The 26633-nt window shown below is 27.2% G+C and overlaps 1 protein-coding gene across 3 annotated transcripts in view; it reads right to left on the bottom strand.

Annotated features, from left to right (window-relative positions):
* LOC123296750 (nocturnin) overlaps positions 1 to 22906 on the bottom strand; it is a 36506-nt gene extending 13600 nt beyond the window's left edge. For 2 of the 3 annotated variants that reach the window (XM_044878388.1, XR_006535194.1), the window contains exon 1: positions 22623 to 22906. In XM_044878388.1, the coding sequence (XP_044734323.1) occupies positions 22623 to 22870 (248 nt within the window). In that variant the 5' untranslated portion in view covers positions 22871 to 22906. Of the gene's footprint in view, positions 1 to 2140; positions 2161 to 22622 lie in introns of those variants that run through there. The other variant, XM_044878392.1, reaches the window with a different exon arrangement.
* Positions 22907 to 26633: the final 3727 nt, after the last annotated feature.

Below are 26633 nucleotides of genomic sequence, written 5' to 3'. Positions count from 1 at the left end.
CGCTGGCATCGATTTGATTGTTCCCAGTAGGACTACGCACTCAAAGAATGCACGCATGTACACACCAACATAATATATTATAATATGTAACCAACTAAATTCACTAAGTGATTTGTAAGGCAATATGCTTTCCAACATGTTCGCGAGCATGTTGACTGGCCAATCACAAAATGTGCGGAAGCCTTTCGAAGTGTAATCTTTTAGAATTTGAATTTCTTGGTAACTATTGGTATTTTATTAAACGGGAAAATTAATAATCATAATTAATTTTTACAGGAACTAGTAGATCTGATATCTAAAGATCATACCCACTACAATTTATTAATAAAATATGAATTATAAGTATTATTGCATTCATGTATTTTATTAAAATGTCCTTATGCAACAAACTACACAGTACCAATAATTATATTAAATAACTGGTTCAAAGTCATCGTTTATAAAATTAATAAATCAAGTAATAGTGAAAAACTTTAACTGTAACATTTATTGTGGTATTCAATAAATAAATAATTAATTTATTGTTCATTAATATTATTTAAATCGTCCTTGGAAATTCAATTAAATATTTTATTTTATTTAAAAGGTCGATATGATTTTTCCTTCGTTTTGAGACGTAAAACAGCAAGATTTTATTATGTTTTATTATTTTCAGTTTTTATACCATGTATATAAAATATATCAAGGTATACTTGGTTTAGTCCCAAGTTTGTAACGCTTAAAAATAATGATGCTATGAACAAAATTTTGGTATAGGTGTTCATAAAATCACGTAGTTAGTTCATTTCCGGTTGTCTGTCTGTCTGTCTGTCGTCTATCGTTTGTCAATCTGTTCGTCTGTCATCACGAATACTCAAAAAACGAAAAGAGATATCAAGCTGAAATTTTTATAGTGTGTTGAGGACGTAAAAATTGAGGTCGAGTTAGTAAATGAGCAACATAGGTCAATTGGGGCTTAGATCCGTAGGATCCATTTTGTAAACCGTTAGAGATAGAACAAAAGCTTAAATGTAAAAAATGTTCCTTAAAAAATATTAAAAAACTTTTGTTTCAAACATTCTTTCGTAAACATCACTGTTTGCCCGTGTGAGCGCAAATTGTATAGTATGTAATATATGGGTATATCAGTTTTATGTGTGAGTGTGTGACATGTATGTATGTGTAATGTGACAGAGTAATCAATACTGTCTATACATGGTATTTCAACAATTAACTCAGTCAATTGAAACTTTATGAATTTTTATTATTCTTCATCTAACTTTAGTATGTAAAGAGACTAAGCTGGTATAGGGGTGCGGTATATAGAAGTAATTTCATCAATCGATTCCTCAGAAACTTGCTGTTCATTGAAAAAACAAACGAAATTTTCGTATTTTTGTATTATTTGAGATAATGAGAGCCCAAAAAATATGCAATTTGACAATTAGATATACATTTTTCGAGAAAAGCTGCGAAAGAAAACTTTGCGTGTATGATTTTAGGGAGTATAACAAAGGCTACCCTCCCAATCGTTAAGTGAATCCGATTTTTATTATATTTTGGAAATTAATGAATGTACCAAGGTTCAGCAAATTCCCTAACAAAATTTTTCGATATTTCAAAGGGGTTTAAGAAAATTGATAGAAATTGGGAATATTTCTACTAAATCGACTAAAATAGTACACAGTCGAGGATATTATGGAGCATTTTCAATCGCAAAATAAAGTTTTTTCAAGTAAACATAGGCACGAAAATAAAACCTATAAAAATAATAAAAATAATAAAAAGTAAAAAAGTTAATCTTGATAATAAAAAGTTCATACTCATAAAAAGTTAATCTTGCCCCCTATCAAAAACTTTTCTTAATCCACGATTGTAATGTGGGAAGACTGGTATAAAATGTTACGGCTATTATAGCAACTCTTAAGCCGTAAGCGCCTTATTATTAATATAAAGCTTGTGCTAGTTTCAAACCTTTCCTTGTGTTACCACCCAAGTGTATATTTCTTCGTAAACATTGATGTCAAAAATATTAATAAAGTTGCACAAGGTTTATTTTCGGAAGATTCGAAGCTAGTAGCGTTAGGTAAAATGGGCTATAGTTTTTACTTAGCAAGTTTTTTTTTTAATTTTTAAAGGGTCAAAAAATTTTTATTCTTACTCCATTTTTCAAAAACAAATATTTCTCCAATTATTCACAGATTATTTCGAAATAAAGTGACATTAAACTTAATATTTACAGTTAAACTTCACTATAATGCACACTCAAATGACACATTTCTAAAATATCAATAACAATGGGTAGGTAATATTTACTTATATTTATAGGTTAAAAAATGATTAATAAATGATTAATTCAATAGTCCAGCTGAAAATGGAATTCAGCTAAAATATAGATTTTATTTTCGCTACTAAAGAAAACTTAATATTATTTATCTCAATATAGTAGATATTATTATAGTATACGGTCGAGCGTGTAGTTATAGAGTCATTTCAGAACGACTGAAAATTGGGTGCTGCTGTAAAAGTCGTGTGTAATGATATTTTAAAGGCCATAGCTCTAAAATTTTTCAAATGCTTTTTTAGTGTTTCTGAATCTCTCTTAAAACCTTTTTATGGTTTTAAAAAGCACATTAAAACAACTTTAACATATCAAAAGTATTTGATAAAATAAAAATTTTATGCAGGTGAAGAAATTTGTTTTCCGAAGTTAAAAATTCTTAAAATTTAAAAAGGCTTGCTTGTGGATATTTCTTTTATTATTGAAAATACTCAGAGATAAAGAAATTCTGGAATCTGTTGCGAGAATAGCTGACTTTCATGTATTTTCAGAATCTAATATATTATTACTCCAGCAATTTTTTTTCTGTCCTACCCTTATCTTCCTTGTTCCTTTATCAAATTCCATGATTCAACCCTCATTTCCAAGTTTATTATGTCTAGGTATGATGAAAAATATATTCACAGTCTAAAAATGTATCGCTTAGGAAAAAATTTGAGACAAATAATTTGAACAAAAAAATATCATAAATTTAATAAACAAATTTAAATAATAAGTTTAATAGGCCAAACATGTTAGCTTGTACAAATGCTCTCCTAATACTCTCGAAATATAATTACTATTTTTAATACATGTTCTCCTAATAATTAATTTAAGAAATTTTGATTTTTTCACCACTTTTTTACAAAATTTGTTGTTTTTAGACACTGGTAAAGGATATCCACGGGTTACGGTAACAACGGGAGCGGAATTCCGCACGAGTCGAGGTAGTAAATTAGAATTGCTTAACAGTTTTGCCGAAAACTGCGCCAAATATTATTCTAAACTTTAACGTATATTGTAAATTTTAACGCTAAAATGTAAATCGAATAAATTTCATTTATTTGAAAATTAACGCGTAGTTTGACTTAAGAATAAGGAATATTCATGTATTTTTTTATATTTTTAATTCATTGTTTACACCGTTATAACAAAGTAAAAAATATAAATACTGCTTAAAATTCCGTATTTAAGTGTAAAAAATATTTAAAACACATTATAATTTTGAGATATTTAAACGCAGTTTTTTGGCGCTCTCTGTTGATCACGTATAAGTACGTGATCTGTCAATTGGTGACAGTTCAATGTGTAATTTACACTTTAAAAAAATGAATTTACAACACAGAATTTACACTCGTTATCATTAAGTTTTCTAATAAAAAGCCGTATAATAGTATAATTTAATGAAATACCATTTAAATTTAAGTATATATCATACAGTATGTCAACAAATTTGACAAGCCCGTACTTTTATGTCACGTCCGTATAAAAATTTGAATTTCCGTTTTAGAAATTTTTAAATGCCCTAACTGAATTTGTACTTTTATTTAATTAAAAAGATATTAATTACTGAAATAATGGTTTGGTTGAAATGTCCAGCCATTAAAGTTACGGAACATAAATATTTGAACCAAATTTAAATTTCATGAATATTCCCTATTATTTAACAATAGCGTCTCGACTATATTTTATAAGTAGTATGGTGACGATATTACTATCACAAAAATATGTATTTTTTCTAAATGAATCATCTTATCGGAAATTTGAGTAGTATCTTATTCATTTATTCATAATATTAATACCTACGTGTATTAAAAATATTTATATGTTTGGGAGGATTAGACATAGGTACCTAATCCATAAAAAAGTACCCGCAATTTTATTTATACTTTGTATATATGAAATATATCATAGTATATTAAGTTTAGTCCCAAGTAACGCTTAAAAATGTTGATGCCACCAACAATATTTTGGTATAGGTGTTCATAAAATCGTCTAATTAGCCTATTTCTGGTTGTCTGTTCATCTGCCTGATTGTCTGTCCGTAAGCACGATAACTCAATAACGAAAAGAGATATCAAGCTGAAATTTTTATAGCGTGCTTAGGCATGCTTTTTTTTCACTCGATGTGAAAAGATCGAGTTCGTAAATGAGCAACATAGGTCAATTGTGTCTTGGTTCCTTAGGATTGCATCTTGTAAATCGTTAGAGATAGAACCAAATATTAAATTAAAAAAATGTTCCTTATACAAAAATAACACCAAAATTTTATTGTATAAATTAATATGCCAATATCAGTTATGTCAATTGTTTGTTTTCACTTGTTTTATGTAATTTGTATATGCTATATATGGTTCATATCACGTATGGAATTGTGTTCTGCAAACTGGACAGTTCATTCCAGGAATTAACACTAGGAAAAAATAAATACTCAAAATGATTTTACAGTGTATTATTATTATTCCTCCTAATTTTCTCTCATTTAAAAAAAACTTTCTATCTCATATTAGTCTTTCAAAAATCCGCACATAATTTTTTTTTTCGATATTCTTAATTGGTAGGCGTAATAAATTTTTCCATATACCTCGTAAATAAACTTTATTTCTAGTCGCATGATTAATTATGGTTGGAAGCGGCTATAAGAATAAATAAAATATGACATAAAAATGATGTAGGTCTCGAGAAATTAACTACGTTTTTTGTCTTAAATTAAAAAATACTTTTTAAAGCAGGTACCTGCTATTATTCAGCCCTTTGACTAGGTCTTACTATAACTACATACTATCGCGGTCTATAAGTCTGACTTCATTCTTCAAATAAAAAATTCATTTTTTATTTCTACTAATTAAAGGTATTAAATTAACGATATGTCATAAATATTCATAATTAAAATTTTGGAATATCAAACAATTAAAATTCCACTGAAATAATTTTCACACTTGATTGAAACTTAATTAGTCTTAGTTAAATAGACATGACCTTTAAATTTTACATGAAAAGTATTAAGAAAAATTAATTAAATATAAATTTTAAATTTTTCAAAACCTCTACAAGGACATTGCCATGAACTTGACTTTGCTAAACACACATGTTGGTAATTATTTTAGTCAATAAAAAAGTATTAACTTTGTACAAGGCCACAAATTATTAACTTGGCAATAATTGAAGACTATTATTTAAAATAAAATTATATTTAAAATTGAGATATTAATAGAATTTATAATTATAATAACAAGTGAAAACAAACTATTGACTGCGTTAATTGTGGAAATACCATGTATAGACAGCGTTGATCACTCAATTGTTTGTTTTTTAACGTCACGTAAATAAAGAAAGATAGCCTCTTAAATAGTCACACACAAAACTGATATTCTCATATTAATACATACTATAAAATTTGCACCTATTTAGCGCCCTTGTGGGTTAACAGTGATGTTAACAAAAACATGTTTTCAACAAAAGTTGTTGATTTTTGTATAAGAAACTTTTTAACATTTAAACTTTTGTTCTATCTCTAACGGTGTACATTTAAGACCCAATTGACTATATAGCTCATTTACGAACTCGACTTCACTTTTTACGTCCTGAGTAAGCTATAAAAATTTCATCATGATGTCTCTTTTCGTTTTTGAGCTATCGTGTTGACAGACAGACGGACAGACAACTAGAAATGGACTAATAAGATGATTCTATGAACACCTATACCAAAATTTTTTTCGTACCATCAATATTTTTAAGCGTTATAAACTTGGGACTAAACTTAATATACTATATATATTTCATATATACATGGTAATGAATAAAGGCTGTCTGCTTTTAATATCGTAAAAAATAGTGAGTTTTACGTGCTTGCTTTGACCCTTCAAAGCGCGAACTTTGCAGCTTATTATTTCGTGATCTAAACGACGAAAAATTCTGCGACTTTGGGATCTTACAGCTAACGTTCTGAGTCCTTGGGAAAAAAGTCGATAAGTGCTTCCATGCTGGAAATACCTTATTATTACCCTATCTACGTGTGTTGCATTGTTTCCGTGAGAGAAATTCGGAAAGATACCTAAAAAAGTTATACCTATTGTGTAGGTACTAAACTTTGTTTATAAAATGAAGTTTGCAGATAATTTATAGTAAATTTATTACAAAATCAACAATAAATAATTGGTTTATAAATAAATTCATTCTTTAAAAAAATCAAAACTTGTTTTTTATAATAAAATAATAAATATTCATGAGAGTTTAAGTTGATATGATACAATTTTACTTAATATGTCCGTCAAATTAATTACATTAGTCATATGAGTTAAATTATAGTCACATATAGATAGAGATACCGTATATGCATATATGACTTGAATTTTTTATGGTTTTTAAAAAGATGTAAATCTGACTTCCGGAAAAGAAAAGTTGTTTTATTTAATTTATATATAGGAAGTAATATTTATTATTGGTTTTTTTTTTATTTATTCATCGTGATCACAAAAATGATTATTATTTTAAGTATTTATTTGTGTTTTAAATATTTATTGATTAATTACGATGTTATTCAAGTTAAAAATTGTTATTTTAGCTATATACCTAAACTATACGGCGTTTTACGGGGAAACTAAGAAAGAGAAAAACTTGATTGTAAAAGAATTTCCTCATAAAAAATGTTAGTTCTTTAATATATAAGGAATTTTTAATTTTTCCTCTATCACTTATCAAGTTGGTTTTTAAATGGCTCTGAAAATCAAGATTAGATTTAAGTTTCATAAGATTTCCCTTTCAGAAACAAACAACTTTTACTTTGGTAATTTTTGCCTACTTCCAAAGTTTTTAGTTTTTAAAACCAGGGAGATTTCAATAATTTTCGATAGTCAAACGTCAAAAAATGAAGATTGTGATTTGAATTATTAACCTAAAGCTAGGGTTTCTTTGCATAAGGTAGACATTATTTTATGTTTTATGTAAGTTAATCGTACTAACAAAATATTTTTGTTGTTAATTAAAACAAAGCAAATAATAAAAAGTATTGACCACGAGTTCTTTGTAAGTGGTGTTTTTTTTAAATTAAATTATAATTATTACCTTATTAAAATGAACTATTTCTTCCAAATACTCAAAGAAACGATTAAGGACGTTCTCAAGGAAGGGCCAAAAAAACACGTTTCCTTAGGATCGTCTTTAAATCGTGTATACGTATTCTCATTAATTAATGTCCTTTATAAGCAGGTAAATTTTTTGCATTTTTAACATAAAAATCTATTATTCTAGCGTTTTCAAGGGATGTCACGAGGGTGACTTTCTTATGATTAATTTGGAAAACTAATATTCATTAGTTAAAAAACATGACAAATATAATTCTATAAAGAAAATTATAAAAAGCGAAACTAGTTTTTCCATAAAATAAATTTAAAGTGATGAAATAAATAGTATTTGTGTGATATTTCTTCACTTAATTTCATCATCGTCTCAAATAGTTTCATCACTTAGTTGGGAACTTCCTTATTAAGCGAACGCTTTTGAAAACAAAAAGTCCTTAAATTTGATTTCCAAAATTCTCAATTAGGAAGAATGTTGGTTCTGAGAGCCTAACCCATTAAAGATATAGGTATACTATTTTTTTTACTTTAAGTTCTTCTGCATAAAAAATTTAGCAAAAATTTAATTTTTTTTAATAAACTATAAATTGACGCATTTTTTTATAATAAGAAATTTTAATAATTGTATCAGTTTTTTTTTTAAATTTTCTAATAAGAAAAATACTTAATATTTAATGTTATATTGTTTAATGTAAGTAATACAATTATAAATTAAATTTATTTGTAATTATTTTTTGGTAATAAAGTTTTATCTTTTACATAATTAAGAATTTTTAATGATATTTTAATATAAACTGAAATGGAAAATTTTTGATGGAAATTAAGTATTTGAAAATTATGTTTTTAGTAGTCTAAAATTAAATTCTATTTTTAGACATAATAATTAAGTAGATAAATCGAAAAAATTCAATTCTCCGAAGATAATAAAGCACGTGTACCTAATTAAATTTTTTATTATTTTCATTATAATTTTTCATGCGTGATAATTATAATTAAGTGATTTTTCTAAATTATTTTCCTGATTTACAACACAATTTAACTGAACAAAGGTTGGTAGATTTCATTCTTTCAAATGCTTTGCAAAAAGAAGAAAATATAATTCGGTTAAATTATCTATATGAAATTATAGATTTAAAAACATCAAAGTGAATTTGAAAATTAATAAGCGCTTTTAAGGAAAAAAGAAAATATTTCATACTCAAAATTCAGAGAACTATTGAAAAATAAATGTTACCAATTTTATTTCCTAAGAAAAAGGAAAATTGACTAAAAAAATAGCAAAAAAATATGTTTATTTTCGATTTTTATCCTTACAGATTCATAAATTTCAATTTCTTGAATTTATTTATCTAACGCCCACTAGAAGTTCAAACTGTCCTTATTAAGACTTCTGTTTTTTTGCATAACGATCTTTTGTTAGTTTTGTTATGTAGCATATTAACAATACAATGCAATTAAAAAAATTGTTATTTTAAAGCGACCACGGCATGACCTTGATAATAAATTAAATAATAATAACTCTTTTAAAAACAATTTTTCTATAAATTAAGAATAATTGAATCATTTTATACATCCACACAATTTTCCGTATATATAAACTTTTTTATAATGGCACGCACCAAAGAAGGTAAACTACTTGCATTTTTTTTTATAAAAAGAAATTGTTTATAAAGGACAATTCAAATAAGATACTTTTTATATTAATAAAATTTCGACACAATTAATTAATATTTCCTCGATGACATTTCCTGATTGAAATAAATCATAAATTTTGATTTACAGCTATAGCGTTAATGACTTTATGATTATGAGAATGAAATTTTGAACAAAAATAAAAATACTTATGAATCTTTTTGTAGAAATCCTAACCGTCTAGGTCTGTTGGTTGGATGGTTAATAGCTGGTGTAAAGATAATACATGTTTCCTGTCGGTACACTTGGCTGGGTAATCCAAAACTAAAGAAGGATTTACCATGTCCTTATAGTCCGGGAGCGGACTGAAAAATCATTGGCCTATCGGTAAATCGCTCAAACTTTGTAATAAAGTGGCAATCAAACCCGTAAAAACAATGGACTATAGCAACCCTACCACACCGGTTGCAAAATGGAAAGAGGGAGCAATTTTCAATGCAAAATTGGGGTACCAATTTGACCCATAAGGTAACCGTACAGTTTTTACTTGGAACTATAGCTTATAATCTTCAAGAAATAGTAGGTTCCCAGGTCTACTTGGTCGATAAAGTATGACAACCCTTCTTTTGATTTTTCCCCTCCTCCTTCATTTTTGCAACAGGTCTGGTAGGGTTGCCATAGTCCGTTATTTTTGGGGGTTTGATTGCCGCTATATTACAAAGTGTGAGTCGATGGGTCAAGTGATTTAGCGTTCCACTCCCGGTATATTAACTACATACTCGTTCGATGAGCTCTCATATCCAATCAAATGTGGGACATAATCTGAGACGTTTATGGATTACACAATCAAATCGTTTGCACCAAGCCCGTTTGGGCAAACAATTGAGCGATGTGTGTACAAAGATTTACAAAATTAATTTTTTTTATACAATTGATTATTGCATCGGCATGAATACAATTCCAAACAAGCCGTAGTGGATTTGATTCTCGGAGATCAGACCAATAGCTACTAACCGAAAATTCCGATTGTTATGTTTCTTTCTTAAATGACAAGTTCAAAACATTAAACCAAATGAAAAAATTATCTGAAGATAATTTCTAAAAAAATTTTTTTTCTATTTCTTTACCTTTGGCTGACATTTTCAAAATAATGGAGCAATTCTATAAAAGTATTGTATATATAAAAAATCTTAAAAATAATTTGTAACTATGTTCCTTCTATTGCACGTTATGATTTGTTTGCTGGTTGGGAGGTAAAACAACAAAAAGTAAAACAGACCTCAAAATACGACATGTAGGTTACCTAGGAAACTTTTTTAATCAACTCAGCTTGTCAAGAATTTTGAGGATATGCAAAAACATTTTACAATCTGTCAATTTGTATTTTTTGTCAGAAATTTATAATTTTTCATTCAAAAAAATGAGTTGTGAGTTATCAGAAGTGAAACGTAATAGAAATAATTGAAAATAAGTACAAATTGTGGGAAATGTACGCACATATTGGGTTGACTACTAAATCAAAAGTATGTCTCTTTTAAACTAATATTACAATTAATTCATAAAGTATAACAGTTAAAGTGGCTATAATATTTAATTCTTTAAACAATAAAACAAATATATGCCTTCTTAAATTAATATTTTAAATTTTCAGAAATACCAAGGCATAGATATGCAAACAGTGTCGTGCAACAAAAAAATGAAAAAAGGCAAATTAAACCTAAAATTACCAACCTACAGAACTGCAAAAAGTATTGAGAGAGAAAAAAAAACAATTAAAAGAAACTAATTACACTAAACCTGCAAGGTAGCGTACCACAAAACTATTATTTATAATTAATTACTAATACAGTTATTTGTAAGAAAGGAACATAGTTCCTACCGGGTTCCCACTACACCTCACGTTCTTTTTTTCAATTTTCAACGATAACTTTCTAAAAAAATATATAACAACAAATTCTGACCCAGTAAAATTGAGTTTTAAGTAAAATTTGACATACATACATAAACAATTAACACATAAGGTACCAATAAATATAGGTGAATTGTGCATTAGGTCAAATTTATTTCCCAACATTCACATAACACACTACAGCTCCGTTCATTGGGCGTAGATAAATAAAGAACCGTTTATAAAACGTATTTATTGAACAAAAAAAAATTATAATAATTTGAATAAATAACAGTGATTTGAATTATTTAAATTAAATTTTTATTTTTTTTCAATATATATAATGAGAATTAATGATTGAAATCTAAATAAAACCTATGAGAATTCAGATTTATAGAATATAAAAATAAATATAATTTAAAAATAAATTAAAGTTGTCATTAATAGCTTTATTTTCATTTGTCTTGATTTATGAAAAAGTTATGGGTAAAGATATATGAGTTTTTGTTTACATAAAATATTAGTTGTTCTTTCACATATAGCATCAACGATTAGTATGAAAACAAATATGACTGATAAAATCGTCTAAATCAACACATTCAAGACCCGTCACATGATGGGAGATCATTTTATCTTTATCATGTGACGGGTATATATATTCTATTATAACTTTACACACAAAATAGGAATCATTTTTAGGTATTTAAAGGGGATTATTTTACTCGTAACGACATATTTGAATATCGTCATAAAAACTGACCTTAAAATTTATTATACGCCTATATATTATAATATTAATAAAAGCCAAGAGAAAAACAACCGATCGGCGAAAACTAGCAAAAAAATGAAATTTACTATAGATCATAAGTAGTAAAATTAATACTTTTGCTACGAAACACAAAATATATTATACGCCATAAGTCCTTGTTGAATGATTATTTTGGTCACGTGGAAGCCATCTATCGATAGATGTACTAGATGACTTTAATGGTTCACTTAAAACAACGAGGGATCATTTCACTCTGAGGGATCATTATACCCTGAGGAATCATTATAGTATAGCACTTTCTAATCTAAGATCAAATGTAAAATTTAGGAACTAATAAAATTCAAACGTACCGAATTCATAATTTCAAATTTGTTAAAAATAATCTGCGTGTAAAAATAATTAAAAACAAGTGAAAACAAACAATTGACTGAGTTAATTGTTGAAATACCATGTATAGACAGAGTTGATGACGCAATCGTTTGTTTTTTGACGTCACGTAAGTAAAGAAAGATATCCACTCGTTTATAGCTACACATTCATAACTGATATTCCCATATAATACATATTATAAAATTTTATACATATGAACTTTTGTTCTATCTCTAACGGTTTACAAGATGGGTCCTACGGATGCAAGACCCAATTGACCTATGTTGCTCATTTACGAACTCAGTCTCACTTTTTTCTTCCTAATCACGCTATAAAAATTTCAGCTTGATATCTCTTTTCGTTTTTGAGTTATCGTGCTTACGGACAAACAGACGGACAGACAATCGGAAATGGACTCATTAGGTGATTTTATGAATACCTATACCAAAATTTTGTTGATAGCATCAATATTTTTAAGCGTTAGAAACTTGTGACTAAACTTAACATACTATGATATATTTCATATATACATGGTATAAATGTGTGTAAAAATATTATATTTTGACTACATGACTAAAATGTTTTGAAAAAAATCATTAACCGTATGAAAATATTTTTATACATTCTAAGAAACTTAGTGCTTATAAAGCAAGGTCAACCTTGCTGACACATATTATAATACGAAAATAGTTGCTATAATAATTTAATATATTGTTCCGGTACTTAAATATTCACATTTTTTTTTTAAATAAAATATGCAAAATAAAATGTATAATATTTTCTACTATATGCTCGATAAAATTTTTAAATACGCTGAAAAAACTTTCTTTTTTTATTGATTGAAATTGCTAAAGCAAATAATTTTTAATATTTAATAATAATTTTTATTTAATAATTAAGAAATTAATTATTTAATTTTTTTTAAAACTGTTTGTGATAGTCTTTAAAATCGATTACAAGTATTATTAAAGATAATAAATGAGAACTCTAGGATTTTTCGAAATAATTTTCTTTTTTGTCCCAATATCCTATAGATCAATTTTTATATTCTATAAATTTTCGACTGAATGAATTAGCTATAAATAGCGTATGTTACTTATTGCTATCATCAGTATGATGACTATTTGGTAGGCGAAATTTAGGAAATTCTGAATTTTGTTCTGAAAATCGCTACATGGGTGTAAAAAAATATTCTAAGCAACTTTTTCTAATCATTTTTTTGGATATCTCTAACCTCTTTTGATCCTGAGCAAAATATTAAGAATCGGCCCAATTTGTTAATTTGTAGTAGTCTGAGTTTAAAGTTTAGATTTCGGTTAAGTATCTTAAAAAATGTGAAACATCACTCTGTTTGACTGTGCAAAATTTCAAATCGATATTTCAATAAATAACGAAAATATGAGGATGTCTTCATCTTAAATGTGACGCACTGTATGAGCAGTGTGAGCCTGTGTGTGTATAATTTAAACATAAGCATACCAATACGAAAGTATAAGACACGAAAATGTTACACAAATAATTATATTATACAGAAGTGATTACATCCTAGACCTGATATCTAGAGAACCGCAGATCGATTTTAGACTTCTAATCGTCTGTGTATATATTATAAATATGAAATTAAGGGTGTTTGTTTGTTTGTTACGCTTTCGCGCCAAAACTAGCGAATTATTTTTAATGAAACTATACAGCAATATAGCTTATACATTAGAATAACACATGTGCTATAAATTATAAAGATATAGATATTTTAAAAAAGAAAATTTTCAGTCTCAGTCTCGCCTCAAATGTTATGTGTTATTTTAACTGACATTTCTTGAACACAAAAATTTGAAACAAATGTATGTTTGGTTTCATAATAAAAGTATAAAGACAAGATATATTCCGATCAAGGAATAAATACTATATTCTACAAAAAAAATGTATGTTGGTGTTGGCGCAGGGCAGAAACAAAGCCTATAAAATTAAAATTATTACCACTCTATATCTTTTTTTGTAGTTAATGGTTTTGGTTTTATAAATAAATTTTATTTAAAAAAATTACAAACACAATATACGCATAAGTATTTACGTCAAGTTCCTGTAAGTTTATCTATTTTTCATTCCGAAATATTTATACAAAAAAAATAATCAGTGCGCATACCAACAGGAAGGAATTAATATGATAAAATTTAATAAAATACCTCAAATAATAACATAGAAAATTTTTAACATTTTTCGCATAGCAAAATAAAATTTTTATTATAATTATCTTTTTTTTTCATATTATAATGATATTGTTTACTAAAATTATATTTATTATCTAAATTCTTTTGATGTGTACCTAGATAAAATAAATTAATAATATTACAACTTTTTTTTTTCATTTTCAATTTTCAAAACAAAAAAAAAAAGTTAAAAATTAAATATCATGCATGTACGTATATCTTTGCGAATATATATAAGTATTGGTCCGGTAAGTTCATTAAAAAAAAATTTATCTTAATATTTTAATGATTGAATGAAAAGTTCAGAATACTTCCTGACACAAGGTATGAGTAGGAGAATTGATGTGTATAAGATGATTATTTCTCAGGGGAGGGGAATATTATATTAATCCTTTTTTGTATTCAACAAATTTCGAAGTGGTAAATTCCAGCAACCTATATTTTAACGTTTTTTAAAATAATTTTTTTAATTTTCCCGAACTGAACTTTAAAATAATAACCTAATATTTACGCGGACCTTTGTATTCTTCCGATCTGATTTTGATTATTTAACTTTGTGTATTATCTATATGACGAAATTGTTAGTTATCTAACGAATGTTTAAATAGTTAGCGCTGCAAACAGAAAACTATGTATTTATTTGCCTAAATTTTATGGTTTTTTATGGTCTTTATCCTTGAGAAAGGTTTCCTCTACACACGGCTTCATAAATACCTGTGATTTGTGGTAATTTTCTGGCATAAGTGTGCTTAAATTAATAAATAAATTTTAAATATTTTTTTTTTTTACCATTTTTTTATTGTCCCGTTTAATAACTACATATAAATTATTATTGATTATTTTCAAAATATTCCGGAATAGATTTTTTCAAAGTTGGCAAACTTATCCCTAAAGCTAATTTGAGATCAGAGGGGAGATTGTGAGAAAACTCAGAATATTCAATTTTTCACATACCTTCCTCCCTTCAAATACGACTCTTTAAATTTTCGAAGAAACGAAAGTGTTGTACTGAATATGTCCTGAACCCATTTTTACAAGTTTCAGTGTAACTTCTGCAAGTGTGAACATATTTCCATATGTATACTCTATGTCACAAAAAACACACGAATTACATATATGCTTTATGCAAATCCGTGCGTTTCACACAGATTCAGAGACACAGATGCACAGAGGTACGAATCTCGCATTAAATTCAAAATTGTCGTAAAAAGTTGATTTTTCAATATTTATGACAGTTGTAACATATAGGTAATTGTGCACCTTCTACTTTAAGTTTTTAAAAATTGGAAAAAAAGGGAAAATTTAAAAAAAAAACAATGATATCTGGTTTGATCAAACTTTCTTGGTGGATAGATTGAGCCCAAATAGTATAGCTACACAAACCGGGCCGAAAGTAGAGCTGAAAACGCCCCGATACAAAACCATATTTGCGAGTCCACCCAAAAATCACTCGTTATCATAATATTGCGGAAATTCAAAGTAAAATAACAATATTTTGTCGGTAAAAGAGAATATAGTTCACAATCGAGGTTATATTAATGTTATAAATATTTTTTTAACATAATTTAATAATATCTTTATATGGGTAACAACTTACTTATGTGCTTAGATTTAGATACATATTTACGTTGATACGTTTATCATTTGAAGTGATGTCTAAAGTAATTAATATAGCAAACGCTGGGAGTCTTAGCGCCCTCCGGATCACAAATTGAACTGCGGTTTTGTAAATATCAACTTTTTATGATGGCGCTGCAGAGAGACTCACGTTTTATTATTTATTACGACAAAAACGTATCTAATAATGTAAGTAGGTACGTACTTAACTACAAACCAGAAAAATACAACGTAAACAATAGTTTACTGACAGGTTTGGTACACCATACAAAATAATAAGTGGTTTTACAAGTATTACATTTTTTTTTTTTTACTTTTATAATATAATTATTCTCAGTCAGCAGTCACTGACCAAAAACAAAAAACTCATAGGTATATAATTTTTTTTTATTTGAATGTGTAATATTTACATAAGAATGAATCAAGATTTTTTTTTGTTTTTTTATTAAATAAATACAAAGAAGTTTTATTCTATTTCGAAATGTTTGAAAAACAGTTAAATTGAATTTTATTACAAAGTATAAATTGAACTTTTTCCATCCACTTACGATAAATACCGAAAAAAAAAAAGTTACGAAAAAACGATATGAAATGGCAATATAGTGGAGGTGATCAGAAGAAATGCATGTAGTAAGAGAAGGCGCTCTTAGAAGGCGACTTACATCACCTTCAGGAGATCCAGAACTTAGTCAAACCATCTGAAGCGAGGCCTTCCTCTTCTTCTGAAGGTTCGGATACGCCAATCCTCCTCTTTAACTCTAACACCTCCATATATTTTCCTTATTATTTTTCTTTCAATCTTGAATTAACTGAGTAACTGTCACTATTATATCAACTGTTACTCTTTTATGAAATGTGGTATTTGCAATGTAAACTCGATTTCCACTTCGATTGGCCGACCGAGTAAAGGTATAATAACCTTTATCTGTTTGATTACTTAGACTCTGAGGTTGTGAGTCCGAATCTAGGCAGCGGCAGTCTAATCAATTATAAGCTCTCATAAATATTTAAATTCTGACACCGCCTCATTTGTAATAACATCTATTTTCAGATCACTCATCTGAAATCTTCAGGTACACAGTCTGGTTCTCATTTATCAGCAATCCGAAATCAATGCCACTGTCTTTTATTTGTTTAAAAAAAAAAAAAAAAAAGTGCTGATAAAATAAATTAACTTTTTATTCTTAGATCAAAAATAATTAATAGTGTCAAAACTCCTAGTAGTGTATGTTTAGTATGCTTTTAATACGTGGTGTATTAAATTTCTCTACGGACGGAAATCGAGCATCCCATGCTTTTTTGTAGTTTATATTTTATTTTTCCATTAATATACGCATTTATTAGTTTTATATCTATTTTCTTTATTAGGTTAGGCTAGGTTATATTGGCTGTCTACGAAGGACACACTTAGCCTATAGAGCCCATTGTGGTACCATATGTGTTTTACCACCTTTCCGCTGGTAATTTCATTTATCAGCTCCTTAAGTATTTTCAGAGGCTGAGTACACCTCCTTCATGCATATACCATGCACTACACCAACCCATCACTACTATTAATTAAGTTAATTTTGTTGCGACGGCGGGAATCGAACCCGCTACCCTAAGCATACCGCGGACGGAATTGGTTACGCCTTAACCAACTGAGCTACTATATTTTCGTTATTAGTTTTTTAAATATCAATTCCCAAATCACTAATAAAACAAATGTCGTTATTAAGTAATTAGAATAAATTTACATAAAACTACGCCACTTTTTTAATTAAGATTAAAATTGCATTTGCATATCATTAACTAAATCACACATTCATGATTACATAAAAAACGCATAACAATGCAATTTATTTTTTTTTTTTAATTTTATAAGCCTCATTAAACTATAAAAATTATTTTTAATTAGAGTTTTTAAAAATAACATAAGAATACTTTATATTTAAAGCATTTTTAAAATTCATAAAAAAGAATATTTTATACTTAGCCTTTATGGAAAATTTTCATAATAATATAAATGTTTTCTCATTTTAATAATAGACAGTGGGCTTATAAAATGAAGTGAAAATTATATCTTATGCTATTTATACAATGTATATATGAAATATACAAATTATATTAAAGTTTGTCCGTCCGATTTATTTTCGATTGTCCGTCCGATTTATTTTCGAGGTAAACAATGATAAATGTTTCTAACAAAAATTTATCCCTTAAAATACACCTACAAAAATCATCTAACATAGCCAAGTCTCAGTATCTTTCAGAAAATGTTGGAAAAATGGAGCATTAATGCTTAAAAAGCTTGTATTATCTAAAGCCTCGACCAAGTTAAAATTAAATACTTATTTATTTAACTAAAGTTTGAAAATAAAATGTGATTCTTTGAAACTTGATTCTTCGACGTAATAAAAATGCAACAAATATATGTTTGCATTTAGTTATTGCCACTAAATAAAACGATATGAAATTCGGTTGAAGGGAATGACTATTATTTTATTTTGAAAACTAGTGATTATTTGTCTCAAAAATTTAAAATCTCTTGTTTTTCTTATTTTTGTGAAAGGAAAGATCTTTAACCTATAGATTAATTTTACATAATACGAACACTTTTTATTTCTGGTCTAGAATTTTAGCCTTAAGTTTCCTAAGGATCCATCAGCATCTTATAAATTAATAATGATAAAAGTCGAAATAAAATGTTGCTTAGGGGGATAAGAAAATATAGCTTTTATTATTTCACAACTGATTTATAGAAATTTTCAATACTGAATTTACGTATCATTTAAATCAAACACATATGGACGAAATATTGCATAACAGAAAAAACGTAATAAATGCATTTTATTTTTATAAATTTTATGACTATCATAAAAAATAATCAAATTATTTTTAATTACAATATTAAAAAAATATATCACTTAAGGTAGTACGTCTGTAAAATCACTTTTCTGTAGAATGTAATAACATTATAGGTATAGATGTTAATAATAATAGCCTTCTTGAAAATTGCTAAATTAAAAATTTGTTGGGCTTTCTAGTAAAAGATATATTTGCCACCGAGGTTGGAACAAAGTTTTCTACATATTTTCTTTTAAAACAACTTATCGATGCATCAATTTATGACGAATTTTTTGAAACCAAAAAACAATTTTCACCCTATTTAAGGAAAAGATAAACAGAAACAAAAAGATACTTTCAACTATTAAATATTTAGTTGTAGGTATTTGTATGTATAAATACAATGTCTAAGTATTAAGTACGGTATCACTACTGATGTCACACATCACTACATAGCATAAACTAAAGTCGCTTACCGCTGTCTGTCTGTCCCTATGTATGCTTATATCTTTAAAACTACACAACGGATTTTGATCCTTTTTAAATAGATAGAGTGATTCAAGAGGAAGGTTTATGTGGAAGTCGTAAATAAACACATTTTAGTACATAAACACATTATGTAGTATATTTAGTATCAGCATTGCACCAGGGCGAAGCCGGGCGGCTCGCTAGTAGTGCCTAAATGTATTTATGAGCATATTTTTTTTAGACTTGTTTGAAACGGACGTACGTACTATCTTAAAAAATAATTTAAATAATATTATTATGTATATGTTTAAAAACACAATAAGGGATATCTGCAGCTATACAATTCCGTGTTTGAATATTGAATACACGTAATATTTTTTCAATGAAATTGAAAGTGCTTATAAATTTTTTTTTAAAATAATAATCACACCCAAAGAAACCGTAAACATTACAGACATTTACGGTTTAAAAAAAATTAAATATTTATTGTATATTCGTTCAATGAAATTTCATAGTACGTCATTATACCTAGTACATATATGCCGGATACTTGATGAATATTTAAATTAGATAATTATTAGATATGTTTTATATTATTTATAATTATTAATTAGACATGTTTTTATTTTAAATGATTATAGGAACTGTTTTTGAATTTTAGCCGGTTATTAGTATTTATTTATATAAAACTAGCTTGATACCCGCCCGCTTCACTAGGCTTAAAAGTAAATAGCGACCGCTTTATAGCCATCACAGCTAAAATAATTGCAGTAAAATGTAAGATTAAATTTAATTTTTTTTTTTAAATATACCTTTATAAATTATAGCTCATGTGTTATTATGATGTATGAGCAATATCATTGTTAAGTTTCATTCAAATCAATTCATTAGTTTTTGCGTGTAATAAAAAAGTAAATTATAAATTAATTTGAAGAAGAAAAACATCGGTTGAGAAAAGTTGAAGAGTAAGATTATTTCTTTTCGTAGATACCTTATATAGAACCACTGTTGTAGTTATTTTACAATTTATTATTAATAATTAAAAATTTTAAGAAGAAATTATTACATCCTATTTACCCAAAATTTAACGTAAATTATATTAAAAACACGTAACACAATATTAGATATTTTCATGATAAAGATTGAAGTACCGGTTTTTACCTTTAAACAGTCCTATTTTAAGTTTGATCTTAATCTTACATTTAGCTTAAAATCAAAACTGCATATACCGGAATTAAAATTAAGAGACTAGAAATTTCATCAAATATTATTCATTAGATTTTTAAGTTTAGTGAAATCATTATCAAATTGAGAGTTATTTGTTTATAAGGAAAAAAAAATATTTCATCATTTTTTTATTTTCAAAAAGCGTAGGTAAATCTCACCTATAATAATAATAATTAAAGAAAGTAAACATGATCTTTGATCTCAATATAAATTAAAATATTATTATATTTTATAAAATAATTTACGCATCTCTTGAATAAATCACGTGCTTTAAAATATATTAAAAACATAATTAAACTGTACCAATAAATAATTAATAATGTTTCAATCTGATCAATATCAAGATATTACTTTTTTTTATAATAAAATAATAAAAAAACACCTTTATAAATACTTGAAAAAGCACGTGTATTTACATCCAAATACGTAATCACGTTCAATAAACAATATTACAGTTGTTGTATGTACGAGTAATGCAAAAATAATATTTATAAACAAAAATCAATAGTATTTTTATTATGCAAGAAAGTTTATTATTTACATCTTTCAAGTTAGCACTACCGCATTTAATTTACAACAAAAAAAGTTGTTAGACCTACTGGACAATACACCGGGTCCGGATATAAATTAAGAACTTGACCAAAGAATCAAACTCTTATAGACCCAGCAAAATCCGTCATTCAACATGATTAACTTTCGCTTAGAAAACTTTTGCAGGATCCCGTTTAAAACATTCTCCTGAACGTAAATATTTTTTTAAGCAAATAAGTAATATTGAGCTTCGGAAAAAGTTGCATCATATAATTTTATCATTGAACAGAATATTTTTGGAGGGTTTTCGCGCGCTCTCTTAACAATTAACAATCAATCACTTAAAATGCAATTAAGCCAAAAATTTTTGCGAGATGTTGTTTAGTTAGCTTTACACTATAAATAAAAATTTTAAATCTATTAAAAATCTGATTTTTTCAAAGAATTTTTGATGTGTGAAAATAGTAAAAATCGCGTTTTTTCAAATTTTACGAATTTTTTCTCGAAAACTGGAGGGTTGAATAGAAATGTCTAATATATAAAATTTTTTCCCAAGCAATTCGGTCAACATTACTTATTTGTTTAAAAAAATTTGTTTAAACAATATCCTACCGGGATACCCACCGGCAACTTATACTTTTACGTTCAGGAGCATGTTTTAAACGGTATCCTGCAAAAATTTTCCTCGCGAATTTTTAATTATGCTCAATGATGGGTCTATTAAGTCTTTTTATGTAAACGATGCATATCTGTGGCTGTACCAATGTTTTTCTTATGTATCTTATGTTTGAAGTAAATTTTTGAAGGTGCTTGGTTTGAAACTGGAGTAGAAATTCGTTCAAGTTTTCGTTTCTCAAAACGTACATTTATAATACCTATCTATATAATTTTTATAAAAAAAGAATTGTTTTTATATTAAAGCTTTCCAATGAGTTAATCTGTAAATTATTCTTCAGAATTTTGTCACGAATTGTAACTAAGTTGAAAAAAAATTTTTTTAATCCAAAAACTCAATTTTTTTATTTGTTTATATAAAAATTATTATATAAACATATATATTATAAAAATTTTTGGTATCACTTTAGAACGAAACATCTTCGACAATTATTTTCAGCACATAAAATATTTAAAGAAAAATTCATTAGTACTCAAGAAGCAATTTTCATTCCTCATTCTCGGTGGATCTAGGGATATCTTTAACCGTAGATATCACATGATAAGAGTCTATCGGTTTTTTACCTGAAACTTACTTTTGTCACTCTTTTATACGTCTTTTGTAAAAAAATTCTTTTCGATTCTCTGTACGGTTAATTTAAAATTTTTTGTATCATTTTCATTTCACTCTTTATAACCTAAATGTTTTACCATTCTAAGTGTTATAATTATAACATTATACGTGAATTATATGTAATGTTATAATAAAACTTAGAATGGTTTAACTCGTCTGTTTTTAATGGCATTGAGTATATATTCGTACCGAAATACTTTAAAAATGCTTACATTTGTAATGTCGACGTATAGCTTGAATAATCAAAAATATACGATTGAATACGATTAGATACTTTGTAAAGCAGTTTTAATTTTAGTCTTTATTTAAATTTGAATATTAATTTTTCAAAAAATAAAGCCAAAAAAAAGTACAAAAACAATATTATTAGATAGTGCTAACTTTACAGACATTTATCTTATATTGTATTAAGTGCATACGTACCGAACTAAATACAACAAAAGTTGTTTTGGTGGTACATAAGATGATGATGAAGATTCACCATTCTCTGCATTTTCCATTCCATTAATTTCCAATTGACGAGCAGCTAATCGACGTTTAGCAGCTGGTGATGTCATTAAACTTGCCTTAGCCAATGTTTCCGCTAACGCTAACGATTCCCGTATATTACGTAAAGTATCAGCATTATTTTTATCAAAATTTGCGGCCGGTGTTATTTCCATTGAAGACATTTTTGTTATTAGTTTTTTTTTTTTTTAGTAATTAATAAATAAATAAATAAATAAATAAATTAAATAAATAAATAATTTAAATTATAATTTAAGATGTTCACTAATTTTTGTTTTTTAAATTTAATGTTTCATAGTAATCATCACTTTTAAGATTAAAGATTTTTTTAGATTTTTAAGAATGAATTTTTGTTTTATCATTGGTTTTTAAAATAATCACTGTGCTATAATAATCACTTATTAATTAAAGTAAACAGGTTGATTGGTTGAAGGTGTAGTAAGTATAATAATAATTAATGTTTTGTATACAAATAATAATCGCGATCTGTATTGTTCAACTTGTGATAATGAAATGGTTTTATGTATGGGTCAGTGTTTATAATTTATATACAACTCAACGTCATGAAGGCTATGTACACGATAGAGGTGTAGTAAGTATATTCATTATAAAAGACACTTTATTTACTGAATGTATATTTGTGTACTTATACTAAGTATGTATAGGTAAGCTCAAAAAAACAGCCTATAAATAATTCCACTAAACTTTTCCATTTTCATTTTGCATGTTACCAATGAATTTTTATAGACCAGTTCCTGTTCTGGACTCCACTGACATTAGTTGTTTTCTCATTTACAATTTTTTTTTTTTTTTTGCAAATAGGATCTTGACGCATTTTGGACGTACGAGAAAGTGCTCTATAATGATCCCTATGAGTAAAATGATCCCTGTTGTTTTCAGTGAACCATTAAAGACATCTAGTATATTTATCGATAGCATACTTCCATGTGATCAAAATAATCATTCAACAAAGACTTATGGCGATGTATGAATATTAATTTTATTGCTTTTGATCTATGATAACACAACTTTCAACGTAAAATTTCTTTTTTTGTGTTAATTTTCGACGACTGGTTGTTTTACTCTTAGTTTCTGTTGACTTTTAATAATATTATAACACATTTTCATAGGTGTATAAGAAAAATATCAATTTTTATAACGATATTCAAATATGTCGTTACGAGTAAAATGATCCCCTTTATATACGTTAAAATGATCCCTATTTTTTGTGTAAAATTATAAAAGGTAAAATGATCCCTCATCATGTAGTGGATCTTGAATGTGTTGATTTAGATGATTTTACCAGTGATGCTATATTAGCTATATATTGATGACTTTCTATCGTTTATAGCAAAAAAAAAAGTTTTTGACTTCCCATTTTGATAATCTTACTATTATTGGATGAAGTTGATTGAAAATCAGATCCAATAAACCAACAACTCGAGGCTACCCACTTCTATAGGCTCAACCTCCAATTTCTATAGTTACTAAATCCCCAATTTTTGAGGAGAGGTTTAAATCTTACCCTTCTAATTCGATTACGATATTCTAGTATTATTTTCTGCTAAAATGCAAATAAAAAGCTGAAAAATAAAAAAATTAAACTCATTAAATTTATATGAACTAATAAATTATTTCTTAAGTTTTTTTTTTTTTTTTTTTTTATAATAAAAATTGAGTTATTTTTATTTACATTTGTATCCCCGATACAACGCACGTAGTTGTGTATTTATTTTTCTAAAAAAATTTACCTCTGTGTGTTATAGAATTTAATGCTGAGACTAATCCCATTCACATGCTCTGAAAGCCATACTCTGTGAGATAAAATTCAGTGCGGTATAAAAGTTTCTTTTTTTTGTCTTTGACCTATGGATAATAAGTGACTCGTATGGAGAAGGTAGCATATTCTAAACAAAAATTATTTAACTTTTCTTCTTTTCTGCTTCCTTTCCAATGCAGTCATTGCAGGCTTCTCTATACAGCGTGGGTCATTTTAATCTATTAGAGCTAATAGCTCGTTTTGTAGTTAACCAATCATAAAATAACTACAACAAAAGTTGTAGAGATTGATGGGGGACATCATGTTCTGACATGAGATTGGTCCTGGTTCTCCGGGTTGCTGTAAATTTAGATCCTAAAAGGTTACAAGCAGGACAAAATTTTATATAAGAAAGTTGATCCTCATAAAAAAATTAATATTTTTTATTTAAATCTTTTTTTCGATAATCGTTAGCTTTCAGGAAAAAATGTTTTTATTACTTTTAATCGAAAGAAGAACACGCTAGATCCTTTGATCTGGATCTTCAAATGATCTTGAAAATTTGCCTGGACTTAAAACATTAGCATGGACGAATGACTATTGTCCTTGATAACTTTTATCTGAATAATTTTTCTATATCTAGCGCATTTTCTTTCAATTAAATGCAATAATAACATATTTTTAAGTTGCATTTCCTCCGAAAGCACACGGTTTTCGAAAAAATGTTTCAAATAAAAAAATTTAGTTTGTTTATGAGGACCAACTCTCTAGGTTTACTATTAAAGCATGCCGGAGAACTAGGTCCAATCTGATGTCAGAACATAATGTTCACCATCAAACTCTTTTACTTTTGTGTTACCCCATTAACATTTTTTTTTTGTGATTTATTTGTCCAGAATTATCTGCATAATTTATTGAATTTTAGATTTCCTAGATGATCTCTAATTAATCACATGCACTGTGAAAATTTATAAAATGCATACACCTAGTTAAATTGCTTAAATTTAATTATTTACATACTAATTAGAATTAATAATTATGCAGAGAATAAATTCGAATAATTTTAAGTCGCATTTAACATAGTAGGTAGGTATAAGAACACGACTAGCCTGTTATAGCCTAATTTGATAACAACAGGTCTTAGTAATCAAAAATTTATATCGTGGTTAATTTGAATACTCTGTATATATGAAGTATATATCAAGGTATACTAATTTTAGTTCCAAATTTGTAACGCTGAGAAATATTAATGATACAAACTAATTAGTCTATCCATCCGTAAACACGATAACTCAAAAACGAAAATAAATAAATATCAAGCAGAAATTTTTATGGCGTGCTCAAGACGTAAAAAATGAGTTTGAGTTCGTAAATGAGCAACAAAGGTCAATTGGGTCTTGTACTTTGTAAGCCGTTAGAGATAGAACAAAAGTTTAAGTGTAAAAAATGTTCCTTATGAATAAACAACTTTTGTTTGAAAAATTTCGTAAACATCATCGCTTATCCGTGAGGGCGCAATATGGACAAAACTTTGGTGTCATTTTCTCCAAAACTATTAAAGATAGGGAGTTAAATTTTGCAGGTAGCTTCAACTACGGGCTTGTGAAAGATTCTCGAAAAACGAAAAGAAATTCTTGAAAATAGTTTTGAAAAACTTCGAAAACGAAAATGACGGCCTTTCCGCCGTGTATATAATTGTGTTGGTTTTTTAAACTCTTCTAATTTATTATAAAATCAGTCAATTGTTTGTTTCACTTGTTCTGATTTTAACATATTTTAACATTGATTGTAAAATTATAGCATTATTAATAGCACTTTTTAAAATCATTTTAAACAATCTATGAAAATTTTTCATAATTAGGTCTTTTTTTAACGAATGAATTAAATTTTTGAAAATAAAACATCTCCTTAATTTTAAAATGAGTTGCGTCTTCAAGTAACCCATAGTGTGACTTGTCTATAAATTAATTTGAATTTGGACAAATCGGAGTGATTTGTACACGTACATATCTTGTCGGGTTTGGAAGTAATGTTGGTAGCATATTGATACATATCGTCAACTTGATTTATCGGACAAATCTACGTACGAATCACAAATGTATGGGCAATTTTGATTGCCAGCATGGGTTGGGTTTTAGGAATCTTGATAATGTACAAATTTTATAATC

Source organism: Chrysoperla carnea, chromosome 3 (genome assembly GCF_905475395.1).
Source record: "Chrysoperla carnea chromosome 3, inChrCarn1.1, whole genome shotgun sequence".
NCBI lineage: Eukaryota > Metazoa > Arthropoda > Insecta > Neuroptera > Chrysopidae > Chrysoperla > Chrysoperla carnea.
This window is presented reverse-complemented; position numbering and strand designations above follow the sequence as displayed.